Source organism: Lepidochelys olivacea (genome assembly GCF_965140295.1).
Source record: "Lepidochelys olivacea isolate rLepOli2 genome assembly, chromosome: 8".
Lineage (NCBI taxonomy): Eukaryota > Metazoa > Chordata > Testudines > Cheloniidae > Lepidochelys > Lepidochelys olivacea.
Genome location: NC_140418.1, coordinates 79,172,040 through 79,192,333, shown reverse-complemented (window position 1 = coordinate 79,192,333; position 20,294 = coordinate 79,172,040). Strand labels below are relative to the sequence as shown.

The 20,294-nt window shown below is 43.2% G+C and overlaps 1 protein-coding gene across 1 annotated transcript in view; it reads right to left on the bottom strand.

Moving 5' to 3' along the window:
- Nucleotides 1–14,331, bottom strand: part of MCOLN2 (mucolipin TRP cation channel 2) — a 45,539-nt gene extending 31,208 nt beyond the window's left edge. The window contains exons 1-3 of the mRNA XM_084635664.1: nucleotides 13,982–14,331; nucleotides 8,388–8,547; nucleotides 3,060–3,233 (exon numbers count right to left, since the gene is read on the bottom strand). Of these exons, the coding sequence (XP_084491790.1) occupies nucleotides 3,060–3,233; nucleotides 8,388–8,547; nucleotides 13,982–14,109 (462 nt within the window). The 5' untranslated portion in view covers nucleotides 14,110–14,331. The remainder of the gene's footprint in view (nucleotides 1–3,059; nucleotides 3,234–8,387; nucleotides 8,548–13,981) is intronic.
- Nucleotides 14,332–20,294: the final 5,963 nt, after the last annotated feature.

Genomic DNA, 20,294 nt, shown 5'->3' with positions numbered 1-20,294 from the left:
TGCCACTTGTGACATGTTGCTCAGAGCGAGCAGCATACTGGTCAACAGTTCGGGAGCCTTTCCTGCAGACCGAAGAGTGCAGTACACTCTTTGTGTACTCTTTGCAGTACACAAACCATTGAAAGATGGTGCCAAATGCAGGTGGACACAGGGATTGCTGGGATGCAAAGCAATGCATCATGGGGCATTGGGACAGGACCCAGGATGCCCCATGACCCCCTCTGTCTTCCCACAACTCTTAGTGGCAGAAGAGGAAGAGATACTCTGTGGGATAGCTGCCCAGAGTGCACCGCTGCGAATATCCCTGCAAATGCAAACACACTATTGTGCAGGCACCTGATGAAGGGAAACCGCTGTTGTGGGTTCACACTACCGCTCTCTGAGCAGCGCTGTAACTCCCGGCACTGTAACTCTGCCAGCGTAGACATGCCCTAAGATTTCAGCCTACTTCTGACAACACCCCAGACACATCCCAACCTGGTGTTAGAACAATTAGTATCACAGAGGGTCCTAGTCTCCTAGTTGCCATGGACAACATTCCTCACCGGTTATCATGGAACACTGCTGACACACTTGGAAGGTCTAGTGTCAGCTGCAGCATAAATCAGTCCTCAAATGGTTGTTATGGACAACTGCATATTTACATGCAGAGCTCTCCTTTAAAGGTGCTCCACAAGGCTCTTTCGATCCTGCTGTTCAATATCTATTAAAGCCACCAGAAGAGATGATGGACCCAAACCCATTAACAAGCCAACACTACTCAGCTCCGCATCTTCTTTATGGCAAATGCAGCTAGTACCATTTGCCAACAGTCCTAGTACCCACATGAGAACAGTGCCTGGATTAAAAGTAGATGAATGAAGGTAAGTCTAGGTAACAAAACCAAGTTAGTGGAAGAGAAAAATATGGAGAAATTAATCAACACCATTGCTTCGATAGATGGAGACGTAATCAGTTCTCTGACTGTCAAGATGCTATGCAAATTAGGGGTCCTCTGAACTCCTCACTGTACCTGGGTACCATCTCTAGCAGTGGTTTCCCCACATGCACACTCTCCTAAAGTTGACTATCCTCCTTATGGATGAATTACCCAGCCATGCTGATCCATGAGTTCATCACCTACAGACTGGATCACCAGAACAGGAAGTTAAAGCAAGGTCCCTAAAAAAATTTCCAGCATGTTGAGAAGGAGTGGATTGCAGCACTCTGCGTTGCTTTGTAGGCAAACATATCATCGTGATACCTCTATGAAACCAAGCTTGTTACATTTGATAATGGAAAAATCTTTTTGACATAAATTTCCCCATAATAAAAATAATACCCAGATTAGACAGAAAATGTAAGAAAATCAGCAGAGAGGGTATGTTCTGTCTAATACTTATTTGCAGAAATGGGGAGAGCACCAATGATCTAGTACCTGTAGTTTGTTTTTTTGCAAAAAAAAAAAAAAAAATTCCGATATCATGGGGATTGTCCATTACACATTTAGTCCTCCACAATTATGCAAGACTTAAATTAGTACTTTTCAACCATAGGAAGGCTGCATTCTGTTGCCTTAATTTTCAGAAAGTGCTGAGCACAACCTCTGGGAAGAAAAAAAAAAAATAGCCAAGCCAAGCTCTTTTAAGGTCTCAGTTTGGGTGCCCACAAATCACTGACCTCTTTTTTGATAATCTCAGCCATATATATGTGCCGAACAACAAGTTAAAGCCTGAAAACCTGCAAAGCCCTAAGAAACCTAAGCTACATTGACTGGAAAAAGCTCCTCTATAAAAGGTCTACATTTATAGAATATAGACATCATACAAAGAGACCTTTATATATGATGCCTGTATCGCATACTTGACTCCTGCTCGATGACATAAATCTATCCTTTCACTAGTCTTCTAGCTGGGGCTTCAAATCTGCCTTAGTGCCTACAAAAGAAGGAAGAAAGGAAGGAAGTAGTAAACCAGGAAGGAAAGATAAAAAGCAAAGAAATAACAGACTAAATGTAAAACAGCAGCACAACTGAAGAAAATTCTCAAGGAGAACTGAGAAGAGACATATACAAGTCAGCCACCATTTTACACAACAGGCCAGTCTCACTCTGTCTACTTCAGCAGAAACAGTGGATTGGCTCTGCAGAGGATTTCCCATAATTTGTGGGGGTTGCCAGAAGGCAAAGAACCCTGAAGTGGGGGCATGGCCAAAGGAGAAGGGGTATGGCCTTTGCATTCCACCACTTCCTGACTGGTATAATGGCTGCATGGGGACCATTACCAGTCTGCAAAATGCTGAGCAGTCCTAAAGCTGCTCTAAATTGAGCCTCAACTGGACAAGTGCCCATAGGTCTCCGAACTGGGAAATCTCAAGTAAGGGTGACTTAAAGCCCCATACTTCTGAACTGTACTGGACCACAGAAGAGACCTGGGCCCTCATGTGATTTAAAAACCATCAAGAAAGGACTTCAATTTTTTATTTTCTACAGGAGTATAACTTTTTGTTTTCCCATCATTTTCTATTTTATGTGCATGTTAACACAATCTGTTTTGTTTTAAAAATTTTCAAAACAATTATTTAAGGGAGTTTTTTATCATATTATCCAAATTCATTTTAAAATACCATACTAAACTTAAGGCTGTGTCCTGATATTCCTGGAAGAACTGCATTCCCATGTTGAGACTTCTGGCAACAATGCTACAAAGCTGTGATTCACTATAATTGTAAGCATGAATTTTTGGAATGTATCTATATTCAGGTCCATTTCTACATAGAGTAAAACCCAAATCATCTGCCACAGCAAATTTGGAAATTAATAATCTAATATTAACAACTTCAGTGTTTATGTTGTGGCTAATAGTCAAAAAATGAAGATTAAGCATATACATGAAAATAAATACTGAGTGAAACTTAACTTTGACTGTTTATTTTAATCAGATGATGACCAGTTAGGACATTTGCAATCTGAATGAAACTAACCAGAACAGAAAATGGAAACTGAGCAACATCTTATTGGCTGTGACTTTTAAGCAGTACTCATGCTGTTTATAACACATAGAAACACACAAAACACTTACCTGATTAATAGCAAAAAAAATGCTGTCATAAACATCCTGCTGTGTGTATACACTGCAACTATAATCATCTTCATCAACTCCTGAGTAGCCTTTCAGAAACAGATGCTTAAAGGCAATAGTGTTCTCCTCTTTGAAGGAAACCACCAGCTGGTTACTCAAACCAAAAAGAATAAGCTAAAACAAATTAAAAATTCAAGTCAGAATACAATGCCATCATTAACATACTAATGATAGTAACAGCGATTAACATCTTCAAGTTATAATCAGCACAAATTGGAAAGTAAGACGTTTCTGTATTGTGTCAGTACCAGACTCCATTAAAAAAAAAAAAAAAAAAAAAAGCAAGCTAACATTACAATTAGGGCTGTTGCATAATTAAAAAAAACTGTGCAATTAATCACACTGTTAAACAATAATTGAATAGCATTTATTTACATATTTTTGGATTTTTCCACATTTTCAAATATATTGATTTCAATTACAACACAGAATACGAAGTGTACAGTGCTCACTTTATATTTATTTTTGATTACAAGTATTCGCACTGTAAAAAAATGGATTTTTCAATGCACTACTGTACTTGTATGAGGTGAAATGTCTGTCATGAAAGTTGAACTTACAAATGTATAATTATGTACCAAAAAAACTGCATTAAAAAATAAAACAACAATGTAAAATCCTAGAGCCTGCAAGTCCACTCAGTCCTACTTCTTGTTTAGCCAATCGCTCAGACAAACAAGTTTGTTTACATTTGCAGGAGATAATGTAGATAAAGAAGAGGGCAGCATTATTTCCTGTAAATGTAAACAGACTTGTTTGTCTGAGCGATTGGCTGAACAAGAAGTAGGACTGAGTGGACATGTAGGCTCTGAAGTTTTACATAGTTTTGTTTTTGAGTGCAGTTATGTAACAACAACCTACATTTGTAAGTTGCACTTTCATGACAAAGAGATTGCACTACAGTACTTGTATGAGGTGAACTGAAAAATACTATTTCTTTTATTTATCATTTTTACAGTGCAATAATAATTTGTAATAAAAAAGTATATACACTTTGATTTCAATTACAACACAGAATAAAATATATATGAAAATGTAGGAAAACATCCAAATAAATTTCTATTGGCATTCTATTGTTTAACAGTGCGATTAATCACGATTAATTAATAGCAGTTAACTCACATGATAAATCAAAAAAATTGACAGCCCTAATTACAATACAAGATCACAAAAGAATAGTAAAGGGTCTCTTTTGCCAAAGCCTGGAAAACAAAATCCCACTTTGCATAAGCTGATGCAAGCTGAAAATAAGGGAATGAAAAATACCATTTACTTCAGTGACAGGCATGCCATGAAATACCAAAAAACTCTTACTACTTTATTTTGGAGCTTAGCCACTTAGTGCATAATCATTATCAAGTACAGCCCAGGAGATGCATTTTCACTTCTTTTAACTACGTGCACAGTAATTTTATTCATAGTGCAAGTGTTTGAAACTATTTGAATCAGCAAAGCTACGTTTTCTGTGGAAAATCCAAAACCAGTTCATTCACCTCATGGCCTCTCTGAGTAGGAGAAAAGTCATTCAAATCTGAGAAATCACTCTGAATTTGAAGAGCTTTGATGATTAAAAGTACAGTTATAGTGAACCAAGTTGACTACAAACAACATAACGTGGTTTCAACTTTATCACACAAACACTTCCTTATGAAGTCTACTTAGTTTTTTTCTAACTCACTTTGAGATCGGAATGTCAAACTGTGTTCTGTCACTTACATCACCAGTAATAAGGTTTCTGTAATTAGAATTTAGCTGACAGTTTTTGTTGATGATGCAGAAGACAGAATAGAATCCAGTCCACTGACCCATAGCAATGCAGAACCTTCATAGATAACAGGATTTTTAAAAAATTGTTTTAGTCTGTAATGTAAGAAGATAAGAATCTGAATACACATGGGGAAAGAGCTATTGATCAAAAACTTACTATTTTTACTGAGCCAGTTTCCTATCACCACACTTTAACCCCCTTTTTTAAAAATAATTTTCATAAGAAAAATAAGTGGTTTACTCCACATATATTTTGGTATGAAAGAAGAACAGTGTAAGGTAATTGGAATCTCACAGTGGAAAAGCAGAAAAAGGAGAGAGCAAAGGAAGGAACCCAGAGCTTGAAAAATAAACTCTCTTACTTGTTAGTAGCAAATATGAAGTGTTTGGACTCATCTGTTTCTGCATAATCTAACCTTTCACTGAAGAAAAAGAGTACTAGTCTAGCCTGAAGACAGAACTGCATTAAGGAGGCTGTCTTTCTGAGTCTGCAGACAGCTCTAGTTTGTCTGCGCCGAGCACTGCACCAGAATGAAACAAAACTATTCAGAACCCCATGGGCACCATTGAAAGTGACAAAAATGAAGTTAATTTCATAAAGGTACTCCTTGGGGAAGCTATAATTAGCAGCAGAGGCAGGTGCTGAAGTTGTTCATAGAGATTTATGTAGACTAGCAGAGATTCCCCATATCCCTTCCATAAGTCAAAGGAAAATACATAAATGGACCCTCTGAACAGAGATCCCAAGTGATAGGAATCCTAGCACTCTCCCCAAACCCCACAGCAGGGGTGTAAGGGACCCAGTGTCCCACCAGAGCATTGTCTCTTCCTCCCTCCCTCCCTAGTTTTCATCTCAGCCTCTGATTAAAAGGTTTAGTTCTTTGGCTAGGCCATGTATAATTTTTCAAGGTCAGCAAGAAACCAACCAAACGAGGGAGGAGAGAGCGTGCGCAATGAAATCCCCACTAAAAGGTAAGCAAGCCCCTATTCTTGCTCCTAGCATTAACAGTATATGAAATCTGAATTGCTGTCTGAGAGCCTCTCTTTAAATATAAAAATAAAATCTATTTATTTTTTCTCCAGTGAGTACTTTCTGGTCTCTCCTAGATGGTAACTAGTTAGCTCTGGGCTAAATGAGTACACAAAGCAATGCTATTCACAGTGAACTATTTATGTAATGTGGCAGGTTGCAGCCAGGATGACCGGAACAGGGATTCCAGGTCATCGGTGCCTGGTTATATCCACACAGCCTTTAGAACAAGTGTTGAATTCTGGCCAAAAAGTTTGCAAGGTTCTTCAGGGGATTTAGCAATTCTACTTAGATGCTCTTTGGATTGCAAAGCTGTTAACATAAGTTCTATGAATGAATTCATGGCAATGTTTAGCTAATATCAGTAAATTAGAGCCTTTCCCCGGAGTACTGCAAGAAAAAGAAAAAGGCAGTCAGTCTTGATTTGGAAAGCATGTGGAATCCTTAGGGGGCCCTAACACAACTTTGCACTAAAATATACTTCTGCAATCCAGCAGAGAAAGGACAAATTACCTTCACCTTACCATAAGGAAGAACCCACTCCAATTAACAGGTTTAACGTACTGAAACTCAGTAGTTTCTCATCAGTCAGACAGCTAGTGACAGGGACAATCCTGTAAGAATAAGCATGAAGTACACCAAAGTCACCCCTAAGGAGCTTGGCCTCATTCCAAAACACAAGGATGGTCATTAGGACCTGCCCATATGCCTGCTACAAGTGTGCAAGACTGTCCCCTTTAAGTAGCAATATACTTCCCTTCAGTGATTCTGTTGCTTCCTTACCCTGGCTACCCAATCAGCTGCTGAAGCTGGACCAGTAGTGACAGCCACTTACTTCACTGCACCGCTGAAAGGTGCCAAAAAAAAACAAAAAAAAAAAAACAAACACAGGTACCTGAATTGGCTGGTGGCATCAGAAAGCAAAGCAGCACTGCATCTCTTCTGCCCCAGCAGAGTCAGGCTCAACACAGAGACCAAGCAGAGGAGAGATTGGGACAGCAAGCATGGCAATCCAGAAGTTTAATCGCCAGCACAGGCACTAATGCTTGTGGCTTAGGATAGACTTTGGGTGGTGATGAAGGATATGGGATGGGTTAGGATGGGCTTTGAAGCAGTGTGTTGCCTCATTCCACTCATGATTAAGCCCCTGTGTATAAGAGCTAGACGGTTGTGTGATAACCTGTGTCTCCCTGACCTGGACAATGGGAAAAGGCTTTCACTAACAGCTCAGTAGAATCAAGCAAGACAATATTACCTCTTAGCTTGTGATAATATTCTGAAAGAAACCCTGATGGAATTGGTATCCTCATGACTGTGCCCATACTAGTCTTCCCCACTCTACCTCACCCAAAGCAGTCCTACCCACTGTTCCACAATTGCTAGCGGAGCTTTGCTGCTATTGAGGAGCACTAGCGTATACAGGACTTCAGTTACCAGTGTCATTTGAGCCAGTCTTGTCTAGACAGCATAGTAGTTAGAATGCCAGCCATTGCCTGGAGCTCGGTCTACGTTAGTGCTTCCTCTGCTGCTACTCCTGCACTGATGTTCGCAATGGTGGAGATTTATATTAAAAGAAAAAAAAAAAAAAAAAGAAAGGCTGAGATCACCCTTTCTGGCTAGACGGGGGTTTGGAGGATATTAGCCAGAGGTAATATCTGAAGGTATTGCTTGACTCCGGCAGGTCTGTTAATTTCAGACATTGACCCATGCAGCTCAGTGTATATTTCAGCTATATATGTAATGCCACTTTGTTAAATCTCACACTTGAGATTCCTATATTTTAGGGATCAAAACAAATTGCTGATTTGACTCTGTATCCAAATTAATGCACTGTCTGTAATCCATCACTTGGGGAGAGAAAGTGGCTTAGGATTTTAACTGCCTAGTCAACAATCTGCTCTTGCCAATTAGAAGAGCATTTGCAAATACAAACCAAACATTCAGAGTTGCAGGTTACATTAATAATGCAGGCTCTGCAGTTGCTGGCTGGAACTCTGGTAACAATACCAATACATTGGCCTCAGGGGCGTTATGTGCAGTGATGAGCAGAAGGCACAAAGGGCATTGGCAGTGCTGTGGCATAAAGCCAAACAATTCAAAACCATATGATCCATAATGAGGTGCTTGATTTAGGGGAAAAAATTGTTTTGAAATCAATGTCTTTGGCAGTATCTGACCTTCTATTTCACTGTTAACCCCTCACTGAAATTGCTCCAGTTATTAACGCACCAAGGTGGTGACCAAAGAACATTTAGGAGTTTAGTTTATATTATCGTTTCCTGCCACCACATCCACTCCTATTCCTTAAAGAGTGTTCTTTCCTCACCTCTGATCTTGATTTTTTTTCCAGGAAGGAAGTTTATATAGTTAAAGAGTAACCAATGGAAGCAACACTCCAAGACATTGATTTTCTGCTCCACCTACAAGTGTTATTTTTTGTAAGAACATAAAAAAATATATATATTTATTACCTGTGTGGTAACCATAACTATCTTTAGTATCTGCAAACCCAGTTTCCAAGGGATTTGACGTCTGGCTCTGTATTTTTCACATGGGTTCATGAAGTAAAACTTCAAATCCTTCTTTAAAGCATCCTCTTCTAGATCTGAATCTGGTTGAGCCATCATACGTCTGCCATAAATAATATGTTAATTAGAAACCCACAGAATGTCTTGGCAGAAACTTTACATATATTACAGATTCATCTCACAGATCTCTGTTTGACTTAGATGTTTGTACAAACTGGAATGAAGTTTTTAATAGTAAAATGGAAGAGACATTGTCCTATTACAGTGTAGTTACCAATCCTATTTCATCACACTACGCTATCCCAACTGCACATCTCAACACAGCATTTAAATGACTATTCTCCAAAATACCTACCTCCACCCAATAAAATGAGTTTCTATTCACTATAAAGATTAGTAAATGGTTTTTAAAAAATTTCATTAAATATAAACATTTTGAAGTATTTTGTTTACATAAACCACAATCTTCCTTTAACCTTTAAAACCCTACAGAAAAGTACTCAGAGACTAAAGGTCTAGGCTTTGAAGCACACAAAGCAGCGTGGGAACCTGCACTTTCACTTCCTGTGCATAAGTATATTTTTAGTTTATAGGCCCATCAGTTGGGCACTTTTTACAAGCACTAAATTCACTGCTGTCAAGGTTCCTTCCCCACTCTGAACTCTAGGGTACAGATGTGGGGACCTGCATGAAAACCTCCTAAGCTTACTTTTACCAGCTTAGGTCAAAACTTCCCCAAGGTACAAACTATTTTACCCTTTACCCTTGGACTTTCGCTGCCATCACCAAACGTTTAACAGGTTACTGGGAAAGAGTTGTTTGGAAACGTCTTTCCCCCAAAAATCCTCCCAACCCTTGTGCCCCACTTCCTGGGGAAGGTTTGGTAAAAATCCTCACCAATTTTCACAGGTGACCACAGACCCCAAACCCTTGGATCTTAAGAACAATGAAAAAGCATTCAGTTTCTGAAAAGAAGAATTTTAATAGAAGTAAAAAGAATCACCTCTGTAAAATCAGGATGGTAAATACCTTACAGGGTAATTAGATTCAAAACATAGAGAATCCCTCTAGGCAAAACCTTAAGTTACAAAAAGACAAAGACAGGAATATCCATTCCTTTCAGCACAGCTTATTTCCTCAGCCATTTAAAGAAATCAGAATCTAACGCATATCTAGCTAGATTGCTTACTAAGTTCTAAGACTCCATTCCTGTTCTGTCCCCGGCAAAAGCATCACCCAGACAGACACAGACCCTTTGTTTCCCCCCGCCTCTCCCCCAGCTTTGAAAGTATATTGTCTCCTCATTGGTCATTGTGGTCAGGTACCAGCGAGGTTATCCTAGCTTCTTAACCCTTTACAGGTGAAAGGGTTTTTCCTCTGTCCAGGAGGGATTTTAAAGGCGTTTACCCTTCCCTTTATATTTATGATAACTGTAAAAACCAAACATGTCCAAACACACCAAAACATCATGTTTTAAGTATAAACAAACAAGATGTACACATTATTTGGTGTCATATTTAGTAGCACCTTTAATTTACTTGTAAAAACTGATAGAGTGAAAAAATGAGAAATTTTTCTTTCCCCTTCTCTTCTCACACTTCCTCACCTTTATTTCAAATGCAGCAAGTGCTAACTTCCTGTTCAAGTCTTAAGATCTGGGCTCAACTTGTACATTTTTTTTTCTAATTAAAGACAATTTCATTTGTAAATACAAAAAAGTAACATGTTCTCTTGCTCCCGTTAGACTTTCAGGAAAATATTTCCAATATCCAAAATTATATATTAGGATAGCAGTTTCCCAGTCTTGGTTGACACTTGAAAAATACATATTTAACGTTTTCAAACATGAATTCATATCTGATCTTTGTTTGACCTGGTCTACATGCAATGTATAGTGTACTTACGGTTCTGAATTCTATAACGTACTGTATGTTGCATGAAGTATACGCCCACAAAACTTATGTGATTTCCAGAACCAACCCTCTTCTCAAAAAGCAAGAGAGTGTAGAAGTAATTTTCAAGACTAGAAGAGCAGTACAGTACCACTCCCAGGTAAGCAAGTAAAAACAGATCTTATCACTGAAGCCCAAAGGTTAGGTTTATTACACAGTGTCTGCTTGTATGGTTCAATTAAAAAAAAAAAAAAGGAGGGGGAGGGGGAAAGGAGTTCAGTCCAGTAGAATTACAAAGATGCTAATAGAGCTTCAGAAAAATCAGGGGCGGGGGGAGGGAATCAGAAAAACTAATTTTAAAAAGTTTCCCTAAGAAAAACAAGGCACCTAGCTGGACTAGTTTTAACCATGTTAGAAAAGTAGTTAAAGGGATATCAACATGAAGACACACATTTTTGCCTGAAAAATGTATACCTAGTGTAGTTACCAGCAACACTTAAAGATTGCTTTTAGATATCATAATTAGCGCACAAAAAATGTGTTTTTTCAGTTTGCATCCTTTGGGCATTTGACAGCACTCTGTGTCTAGTCAGATACTGAAAAGAGCTTTATAAACATCAACAAGGTTTTTTTAAATGAATATTTCTTTAAAACATCAGGACCTACTATTTGGAGAGAGGTTCTTTTTGTTTTACGTTCACCTGTCTAAAAAAAAGCAAGTGCACTTCCACTCTTTTCCAGCCCTTTCCAGCCAATAATCCTTAGCCCTAATTGCCAAAGATTTTTACTTATACCATCAACTTCCCTTATCAATCATCTGCATTTTCTAACTGCTGGTTTGTAAGGTTAAGGAAAATAACAAGGAACTCTTTGAAACATATGAAGCCTATAAAACATACGAAATCCTATCAGTGGCACTGGTCCAATACTAGATAAAGATGGTAACATTGTCTATCATGAGGAAGAAAAGGCAGACATACTCAATACATATTTCTATTCTGTATTTTGAAAGAAGCAGGATGAAGTATTCATATTTTACAGTGTTAGTGAAATACTTACTAAGGAGGATGTTACACAGCAGCTGTTACAATTACATATTTTTAAACGTTTAGCTCCTTGACCAATTCTTTTAATGCTGATCTCATACCAATATTAGCTATGAGAACAAAGGCAAAATATTGGAAAGACAGATACAGAATGCAATTAATAAAGAATTACATAATTTTTTTTAAGATCACAAATTTGGTTGATAAAAGGTAGCCAGGTTGACATAACAGATTTCTGTAAGACATTTGACTTAGTCCTGCATGATGATTAATTAAAAAAAAAAAATTAGCACTATGCAAATATCAGTGAAGAGGGTGCTTCTAGTGGGGTTCCAGAGGGATCCCTATTCTTGACCAAATATTATCCAATATCTTTATCCATTATTTTGGAGACAACATTAAATCATTGCTGGTGAAGTCTGTATATGACACAAAACTTGACAGAGTAGTAAACAATGATGGGGACAGCTCAGATACATAGATTGGCCTCAATCCCTTGCTAAGGTGGTCTCATTTGAACAACGTGCATTTTAATACAGCCAAAATCAAGGCCATATAGATTGAAAGAGATTTTGCCCAAAGTCTCACAGGTAATTCTGTCCCAGTCAGGAATAAAACGCATGTCTCCTCTTTTCTAATCTTATGCTTCAACAGGACTGTCCTCTTGTTATGAAATACTGCCATGCTAAGAAGGTCTGTGCTTAATGACTTTAACTAACACACACACACCAATCTAGCACAAATGGATTTGTCTACATTACAAAATTTTATCATGTTCAAACACAATTATGAAGAATTTAGATAAGCTTACAGGATGATAACGATAATAATAGTGAGAATACCTAGCTCTTATATAACACTGTTCATCAGTAGATCTCAAAGTGCTACACAGAGAAATTGATACACATAGAGGTGAAGTATCCATGACTGACAGGTTAGCATAGCTCAGGGTAAATCATGTTCAGTGTCAGCTAACTGTAATTAAATGCAGCTAGTCACTATTTGCCCTGATCTATGAAGACAGCTCAGTCAGTCACTGTTGTATCAAATAATTCAAGTTTTCTCAGTGGTGTTTGAACATAACATGTTACAGGGTAGACAAGGTCAGTGTGGACAGAGCTCTTGCAGCATCAACTGTGGCAGTCTGAGACCACCTTTTGGCAGGATTCAAGCATGGTTTTCAGAAACAATTGTAATAGGGTCTGTACTGGTGTTGCATAAACACAAGGAATATTCTAACTTTTTTTTTTAATGTTAACTGGAAGTTTTAAAGACAGTGTGACAAAACTTAAGGAGGATGGGGCCTAAGCTTCCTGCAGTCTTAAATTCTGCAGTACAAAACAGAAGTGCTTTGAGATATACTGTTGCTCTTTAATTAGTTTGCTTTATTCCTCTCTCGCAGTACATTTGCTTCTAAATAGTCAATAAACTGAACTACTGTGAACATCCTCCTGGAAGGGGAATTACTGGATCCAAAGGTCTCCATGGTTGTGCATTAGCAACACAGACAGAGGTGGCCACCTATCTCATGACTGAAAATATTACACTGAAAGTACCAACGTGTTGGTTTCTGCCAACCCGCAAATAAGTGTTAACATAGCACTGGCTGGTCTCCTCAGCCCCACATGAGAAGCTACTTTGAGCTGAATACAATACAGCAATACAGCCATGGGTGAGGGGCATGGGGCTGAGCATGGATGGATGCAGTATGTGGAAGGAAACAGACCCAAAGGGCAGAGCTGCTCTAGTAGCAGCTGGGTGAAAGCTTTTGTTGCTGTTCAGGTGCAATTCCTAGACCATTAAAAGCCCTTTGCATTGCCCCTAACTTTCTGTCTCCTCCACCTTGGCAAATTTCGAATGCCTTGGGCTGCCCAGAGAAATGTAAGAGCATCTAACCAATTCTAGGGGAACCCTGACATCTGATAGTGATGGCTTGATTCTGATCTCCCTTACACAGTTCTTATGCTGGTTCCAACTCCATGGACTTCAGTGGAATTACTCCTGCCTTATATCAGTGCAAGTGAGAGAAAAGTCAGGCCCAGAGTCCTTCAAAGTGCCAAGTAAGATATATCCACCACCACCCAAAAAAATCCACTTTAAAAGAATTAAATTTCCTTACCCCTATTACTAGCAATACTTTCCCTTCTAAAAGCTGCACAAGTTTTAAGGAGCATTTAAGAGTCTCGTTTCTCCTGTTTTCGGTTTCATTTACTAGTTGCATCATGCTCAGCTGGGGACAGCAAAGCTTAGGACATTGCAAGGGTGACCCTCCTGCCCACGCACAGGGGAGCAGCGTTATGATCAACAACAACCGCCCGCTCAGGTTTGCTCCCCGAGTGCCAGGCACCGGTGGGGGGATTTTAAAACCCAAACCTCCGAACTCTCACTGATGTAAAAGTCAAGTCAACCAGCTTGGGCAGCTTCAGTGGGAAGAGCGATGGGGAGGCTCCCCGAGGGCCCCTCAGTAACAGCCATGGGGGGGTGACAGGTCCCCAGCCCTCTGAAGAACTGGGGTGTTTCCTAGCTCGCGCCAGTTACCCTGACCCCCCGTGGCCACCGACACGCCACGCTCCCAGGCGGCCCCCAGCCGCCCGCTCACCTGGTCACCAGCGTCCGGCCCCTGGCCAAGTACCCCACCGACAGGTCCATGGCGCACGCCGGCCGCGGGGCCCCGCCGCACCCACTGCTGCCCGGGGCGGCGCGCTGGCAGCGGGGCGCGGGACCCATGCGGGCGGGCGGGAGGGAAGCGGGCGAGCCGGGGCAGCCGAGCGAAGCCACCGCAGCCGGATCCGCGGTCACGTGGCGCCCCGGGCGAGCCCGGAACAGAGGATAACGGGGCGGAGGCGCCCGGCGCCGGCAGCCCTGGGCATTGGAAGGGCAGCCGGCGGCGTCGGGGCTGCGGAGCCGGCGCGTCCCCCTAGCCTGGCTGCGGCGCTAACGCCCGCCCCTCCCCGCGGCAAGGCCGGGCGCGCCTTGGTTTTAAAGCAGGAGCCTGGAGCGGGGACTCGCAGCGCGCTGCAGGGTTGGGACGCGGCTGCCGTGGTTTCCCACGTGCTGCTCGCCTGCCCCTCAGACCTGCTGCCTGCCCGGGCCTTGGTTTCCGACCCCCCAGGTCGCCTTCCCCAGCCCCCCCGCGCAAATCCGCCCTCTCAGCGGCTGCTCTTCACAAGCACCTCAGTCAGTCAGAGCTACCAGGGCTTGGCTCGGCTGCAACAGGTAGGACCCGGCGTGTTCCAGTCCCACGAGCCCGGGGCCGCCAACTTGCCAGTCACATCATTGCCACGTGGCAAGCATGGGCCCAGCAGCCAAGCCAAGTAGGTGCCCTGGGCAGCACCGGGAGTAACCACACCTCCAACCAACTCTCCTGCTACAGCCTACACAGAGCGATTGGTAACTCAGGCTGCAGCTGGAGCCCGGCTCTGTCTCCAGGGGCAGCGCTCGCTGGCTACGGTCGCGTCTTCACTAGCAAAGGGTGCAGCTGCTCTCTGTAGCGCTTCTCTGTAGCCCGTCCTTACAGCGGTGGGAGGGGTTCTGCTGTAGGGTGACCAGGTGTCCCGATTTTATAGGGACAGTCCTGATATTTGGGGCTTTTTCTTATATAGGTGCCAGTTAACCCCCACCCCGTCCCGATTTTTCACACTTACTAGCTGGTCACTCTATTCTGCTGTCATAGTAGTTAATCCACCTCCCCAAGAGGTCATAGCTACGTTGAGGTTAGAATTTTTCTGTTGACCTAGCATTGTCCTGACCAAATATATCTCTCAGGAGTGGGGATTTGTCACCCTCCTGAGTGACGTAGCTGGGTCAGCCTAGGGTGGCCAACTCTTCCAGATTGGCTGGGAGTCTACAGGAATTGGCATTGATCTCCCAGTGACTATTGAAAGCAATCTAGGAGATTTTAATAGGCCGCTAAAAGTCAGGTCGGCGGCACAGCAGGGTTAAGGCAGACTCCCTACCTGCCCTGCCTCTGCATGGCTCTCAGAAGTGCCTGGCATATGCAGCTCCAAGGCGCAGGGATGGCTAGGGGATCTCCGCGCACTTCCCCTGCCACGAGCACCGACTCCGCAGCTCCCATTGGCCAGGAACCAGAGCAGCAGGGGTGGTGCCTGCAAGCAGGGATGTAACCCACAAACCTCCTGGGTGTGGTGTTCTATCCCATCTAGTGGCACTAAGACCAGTTAAAGCAGGGGAGGGCAAACTATGGCTGTCAGGGCTTTGTCTGGCCCACAGGATTGCCAGCTCCGTTGCACAGCAGGGCCAAAGCAAGCTCCCTGCCTGCCCTGGCCCCGGCCCTGCGCCGCTCCGCTCCTGGAAGCAGCCGGCAACACATCCCTAGGGAAAGGGGTGGTCCGAGGGCTCCATGCACTGCCCTTGCCTGCAGGCACCGCCCCCTTCAACTCACTTTGGCCAATGGGAGCTTCGGGGGTGGTACCCACAGACGAGGGCAGCATGTGGCAGAACTGCCTGTCCCACCCTATCGTACCCCACCTCCAGGAGCCACTGCCAGATATGCTGGTCACTTCCGGGAGCAGTGTGGGGCCAGGGGGCTCAGTCTTTGGCTTCAGCCCTGCTAACCCCATTAAAATGGGATTGTGACCCACAGTTTGAGAACTGCTGCTCTACAGCCTTAGTTAAGAGCCACATGGCTTTTAGCTCATGCAGTAGAGGCTCATGCACTAAGCTCCAGAGACCACAGGTTCAATCGCGCTCACCAATGACTGGGATCTGTTGGTGTTACAAGTGGGGGCTCATCTGGGATTTCAGCTGGGAAGTCTCTGAAGCTCGGGACGCGCCTCCTCCGCTAGGGGAAGTATGTAACCCACGCCCTTCCTAGGTGGGGTGTTCTGTCCCATCTAGTGGCACCGAGACCACTTAGAGAGATTAAGAAGTTTGCTATACAGCCTTAGATAAGAGCCATACAGGCTCATACACTAAACTCCAGAGGCCCCAGGTTCGATCCCATCTGCCAAGAGGATGACGGGGGTCTGTCGGCGTTATAGGGGCAGCACACGAAGCCACTTGGCTGCCCCTGAGCCTAGAAGCCAGAGGGACACGCCGGTTGCTTCTGGGAGCCGCCCAAGGTAAGTGCTGCTTGGCTGGAGCCTGCACCCCCTCCCGGAACCCACATCCCTGCCCTCCAACCCCCAGTCCCCCTGCACCCAAACTCCCTCACAGAGCCCGTACTCTGAACCCCCTCCTGCACTCCAAACCCTTCATTTCTGGCCCCACCCTGGAGCCCTCACCCCTCCCATACCCCAATCCCTTGCCCCATCCTGGTGAAAGTGAGTGAGTGTGGGGGAGAGCAAGCAATGGAAGGAGTGGGGGTGGGGCAGGGACAGGGTAAGGGTGTTGGGGTTTGTGTGATTAGAAAGTTGGCAACCCAAGGTCAACCTAACTTTTTAGTGTTGAGCTGGGCTAACTAGCTCCAGTTTAAAGCCCCACTTACTTTGAGCTAGAAATTTGTGTGTGGCTAGGAGTCAGGTTTCTGGGAAAACCATGAGCTAATACTTTAATAAAGACAAATAGCTGGACTGCGAGCTCTTCGGGGCATCAGCCATGTTTTGTTCTGTGTTGGTGTAGTGCAGGGGTGGGTAAACTTTTTGGCCTGAGGGCCTGTCAAGGTTCCTTCCCCACTCTGAACGCTAGGGTACAGATGTGAGGACTTGCATGAAAAACCTCCTAAGCTTATCTTTACCAGCTTAGGTCAAAACTTCCCCAAGGTACAAAATATTCCACCCTTTGTCCTTGGATTGGCCACTACCACCACCAAACTAATACTGGTTACTGGGGAAGAGCTGTTTGGAAACGTCTTTCCCCCCCAAAATACTTCCCAAAACCTTGCACCCCACTTCCTGGACAAGGTTTGGTAAAAAGCCTCACCAGTTTGCCTAGGTGACTACAAACCCAGACCCTTGGATCTTAAGAACAATGAACAATCCTCCCAACGCTTGCACCCCCCTTTCCTGGGAAATGTTGGATAAAAAGCCTCACCAATTTGCATAGGTGACCACAGACCCAAACCCTTGGATCTGAGAACAATGAAAAAGCATTCAGTTTTCTTACAAGAAGACTTTTAATAGAGATAGAAGTAAATAGAAGTAAAGAAATCCCCCCTGTCACATCAGGATGGTAGATACCTTATAGGGTAATTAGATTCAAAACATAGAGAACCCCTCTAGGCAAAACCTTAAGTTATAAAAAGATACACAGACAGAAATAGTTATTCTATTCAGCACAATTCTTTTCTCAGCCATTTAAAGAAATCATAATCTAACACATACCTAGCTAGATTACTTACTAAAAGTTCTAAGACTCCATTCCTGGTCTATCCCCGGCAAAGCAGCCTATAGACAGACAGACCAGACCCTTTGTTTCTCTCCCTCCTCCCAGCTTTTGAAAGTATCTTGTCTCCTCATTGGTCATTTTGGCCAGGTGCCAGTGAGGTTACCTTTAGCTTCTTAACCCTTTATAGGTGAGAGGATTTTTTTCTCTGGCCAGGAGGGATTTCAAAGGGGTTTACCCTTCCCTTTATATTTATGACAGGGCCACATCTGGGTATGGAAATTGTATGGCAGGCCATGAATGCTCATGAGGTTGGGGTGTGGGAGGGGGTTAGGGCTCTGGCTGGGAGTGCGGGGCCAGAAATGAGTTCAGGGTGTGGGTGGGGGTTCCAGGCTGGGGCAGTGGGGGTTGGTGACCTCTGGATGGGGGGTGCAGGCTCTGGGGTGAGGCTGTGGTGGAGGGGTTTGGAGAGTGGGAGAGGGATCAGGGCTGGGGCAGGCTCAGGGATACAGGCTCTGGACAGAGCTTACCTCATGCAGCTCTCAGAAGCAGTGGCATATCCCCCCCTTTGGCTCCTACTCAGAGGCACAGCCAAGTGGCTCTGTGTGCTGCCCTGTCCAGAGGTGCAGCCCCTGCAGCTCCCGTTGGCCACAATTCCTGGCCAATGGGAGCTATGGGGGCAAGGGTGCGGAGGGGACATGCCACTGCTTCTGGAAGCTGTGTGGAGGGGCTCCTGACCCTGCTCCCTGGCAGGAGCGGGGCAAGCCCCAGACCCCGCTCTCCAGTGGGAGCTTGAGGGCTGGATTAAAACGGCTGGACGCAGCCCGTAGTTTGCCCACCCTTGGTGTACTGCCTAGCACTGGGGGGTGCTTATCCCTGAATGGAGGTCCCAGACTCTATTATGTCTAAATAAAGGTTGTATTAAAACAGGACCTTGAGGAGTCCTGTTAACTAACAGCGTTGCAGTCAGTGGAAAGGGTGATATGTCATCATTAATGTTGGCAGGTAGTTACGGATAACTCTGTGGTTCCATTATCATTTTGTTGATATATTAAACCCAACTGTTGTGCTTATTTAATATATTTATTAACAGGATTCTAACTCAGGTCTAATCCCTCTTCTGCCATGATCTAAATGTTTAGCCACAGCAAGCTCAAAGTCTGATAGTTTTCTCTAGTATGGAAGCTCATTTTTGAGCTATTTCCTCTATTAGATTGAATGTATAATGGCTCATGGTTTAAACCAATAAGAACAACAGGACCCCAGTTTCTGGAACCTGGTTTGACTTTTTTCTTATTGACAGTTGTGAATTCCAAGGCCAACTCTTTGTTATACCAAAGAGAAAATTCACAGATAAAAAAACATTCTATGATTTAAATTTGTCAGATTAAAGCAGGATTTAGGCAGATGCTACCTGTTGTGTCCAAAAAACAAAACATGCAGGTATCATCAAGCTTAGTTTTAGCTGCCAGAAGAGCTCTTTCTGGTTGAGACTGGTACAATTAAAATACTCAGAGTATTGTTCCCCTGGACTTCAAAGTCCCCAGTGCTTTCAGTGGGAGAAGTTCAGGCCCAAGTTTTTTGAACATCTAAACATTACCTATCCTAAAGTTGTCTTTTGATAAATCTTGAAAAAAAATTAAAGGAAAAAAGTGCAGATAGTATTTCACAATATATTTAATGAGTCCAGCAGCTGGAATAGTGCAAGCTCCATTAATTTTTATTTGATTATAGTTTTCTATTACAGTACTCTAAACACCACAAAACAGCTTATACAAATAACTCAAAGGAAAAAAGTGTCCACTTCAGTTTGTCCAGGTTGAAGTTGACCAGCCACCAAGAAATAAGTAAATATTGACTACACAAACTTAGGCCAAGTGGGGGGTGGGGGGGAAGAGTAGGAAACAGACTTTCTGGTGGGGCCAGGAACAGGCCCCGCATTCCTTTTCAAATCTGAGTTTTTAAAGTACTTCAGAAGGGGTCTAAGTTTATACCTCAGCTTTTTAAAGGAAACACTCTGAAGTGCACATACAGGCCCAGATCTTCAACCCTACCTAGGTCCCTAACTTGCATTGAAATCAACAAGATTTAGGCACCTAAATACCTCTAAGGATCTGGACTCTAACCCTTCAGTTTAATATTTTCACACTGGTTCCAGAGGCATGGAACTCAGGTTATTGTCCCCTCCATATTTCAAACCAAGTTGAGTTGTGGATAGAGGTAGAGAGCATGGTAGGTAAAACTCTTAAAGAGTTCCAATGTAAAACAAAATATCCAGCTCACTCCTCCTGCAATCTCTGCTTCACTAAAGTCTTTGGGTAAGGATTAATAAATCCTGCCTCCTTTAAGGTAATTTTGATAATCATGATTTTAATTTTGGAATAAAGTGTTCATAACTTTCAGGCAGAGTGTTTTACGGGAGAGGTCGAGGCAACTGCTACAGAAGTTTAGGACAGTTATACAGCACCTCCATACCAAAACCTAGAGAGTTCCCCTTTGCAAAGTTTATCCTACAGAGCTGTTCCCAATTTTCATTTGGGAGCTGTAAGATGGTGTCCGATTACTCCAGCAAGCTGTAGGGTGGAACAGAGGATAGGATTAAACTAGCTCATTCTGAATAGCTTTACAGA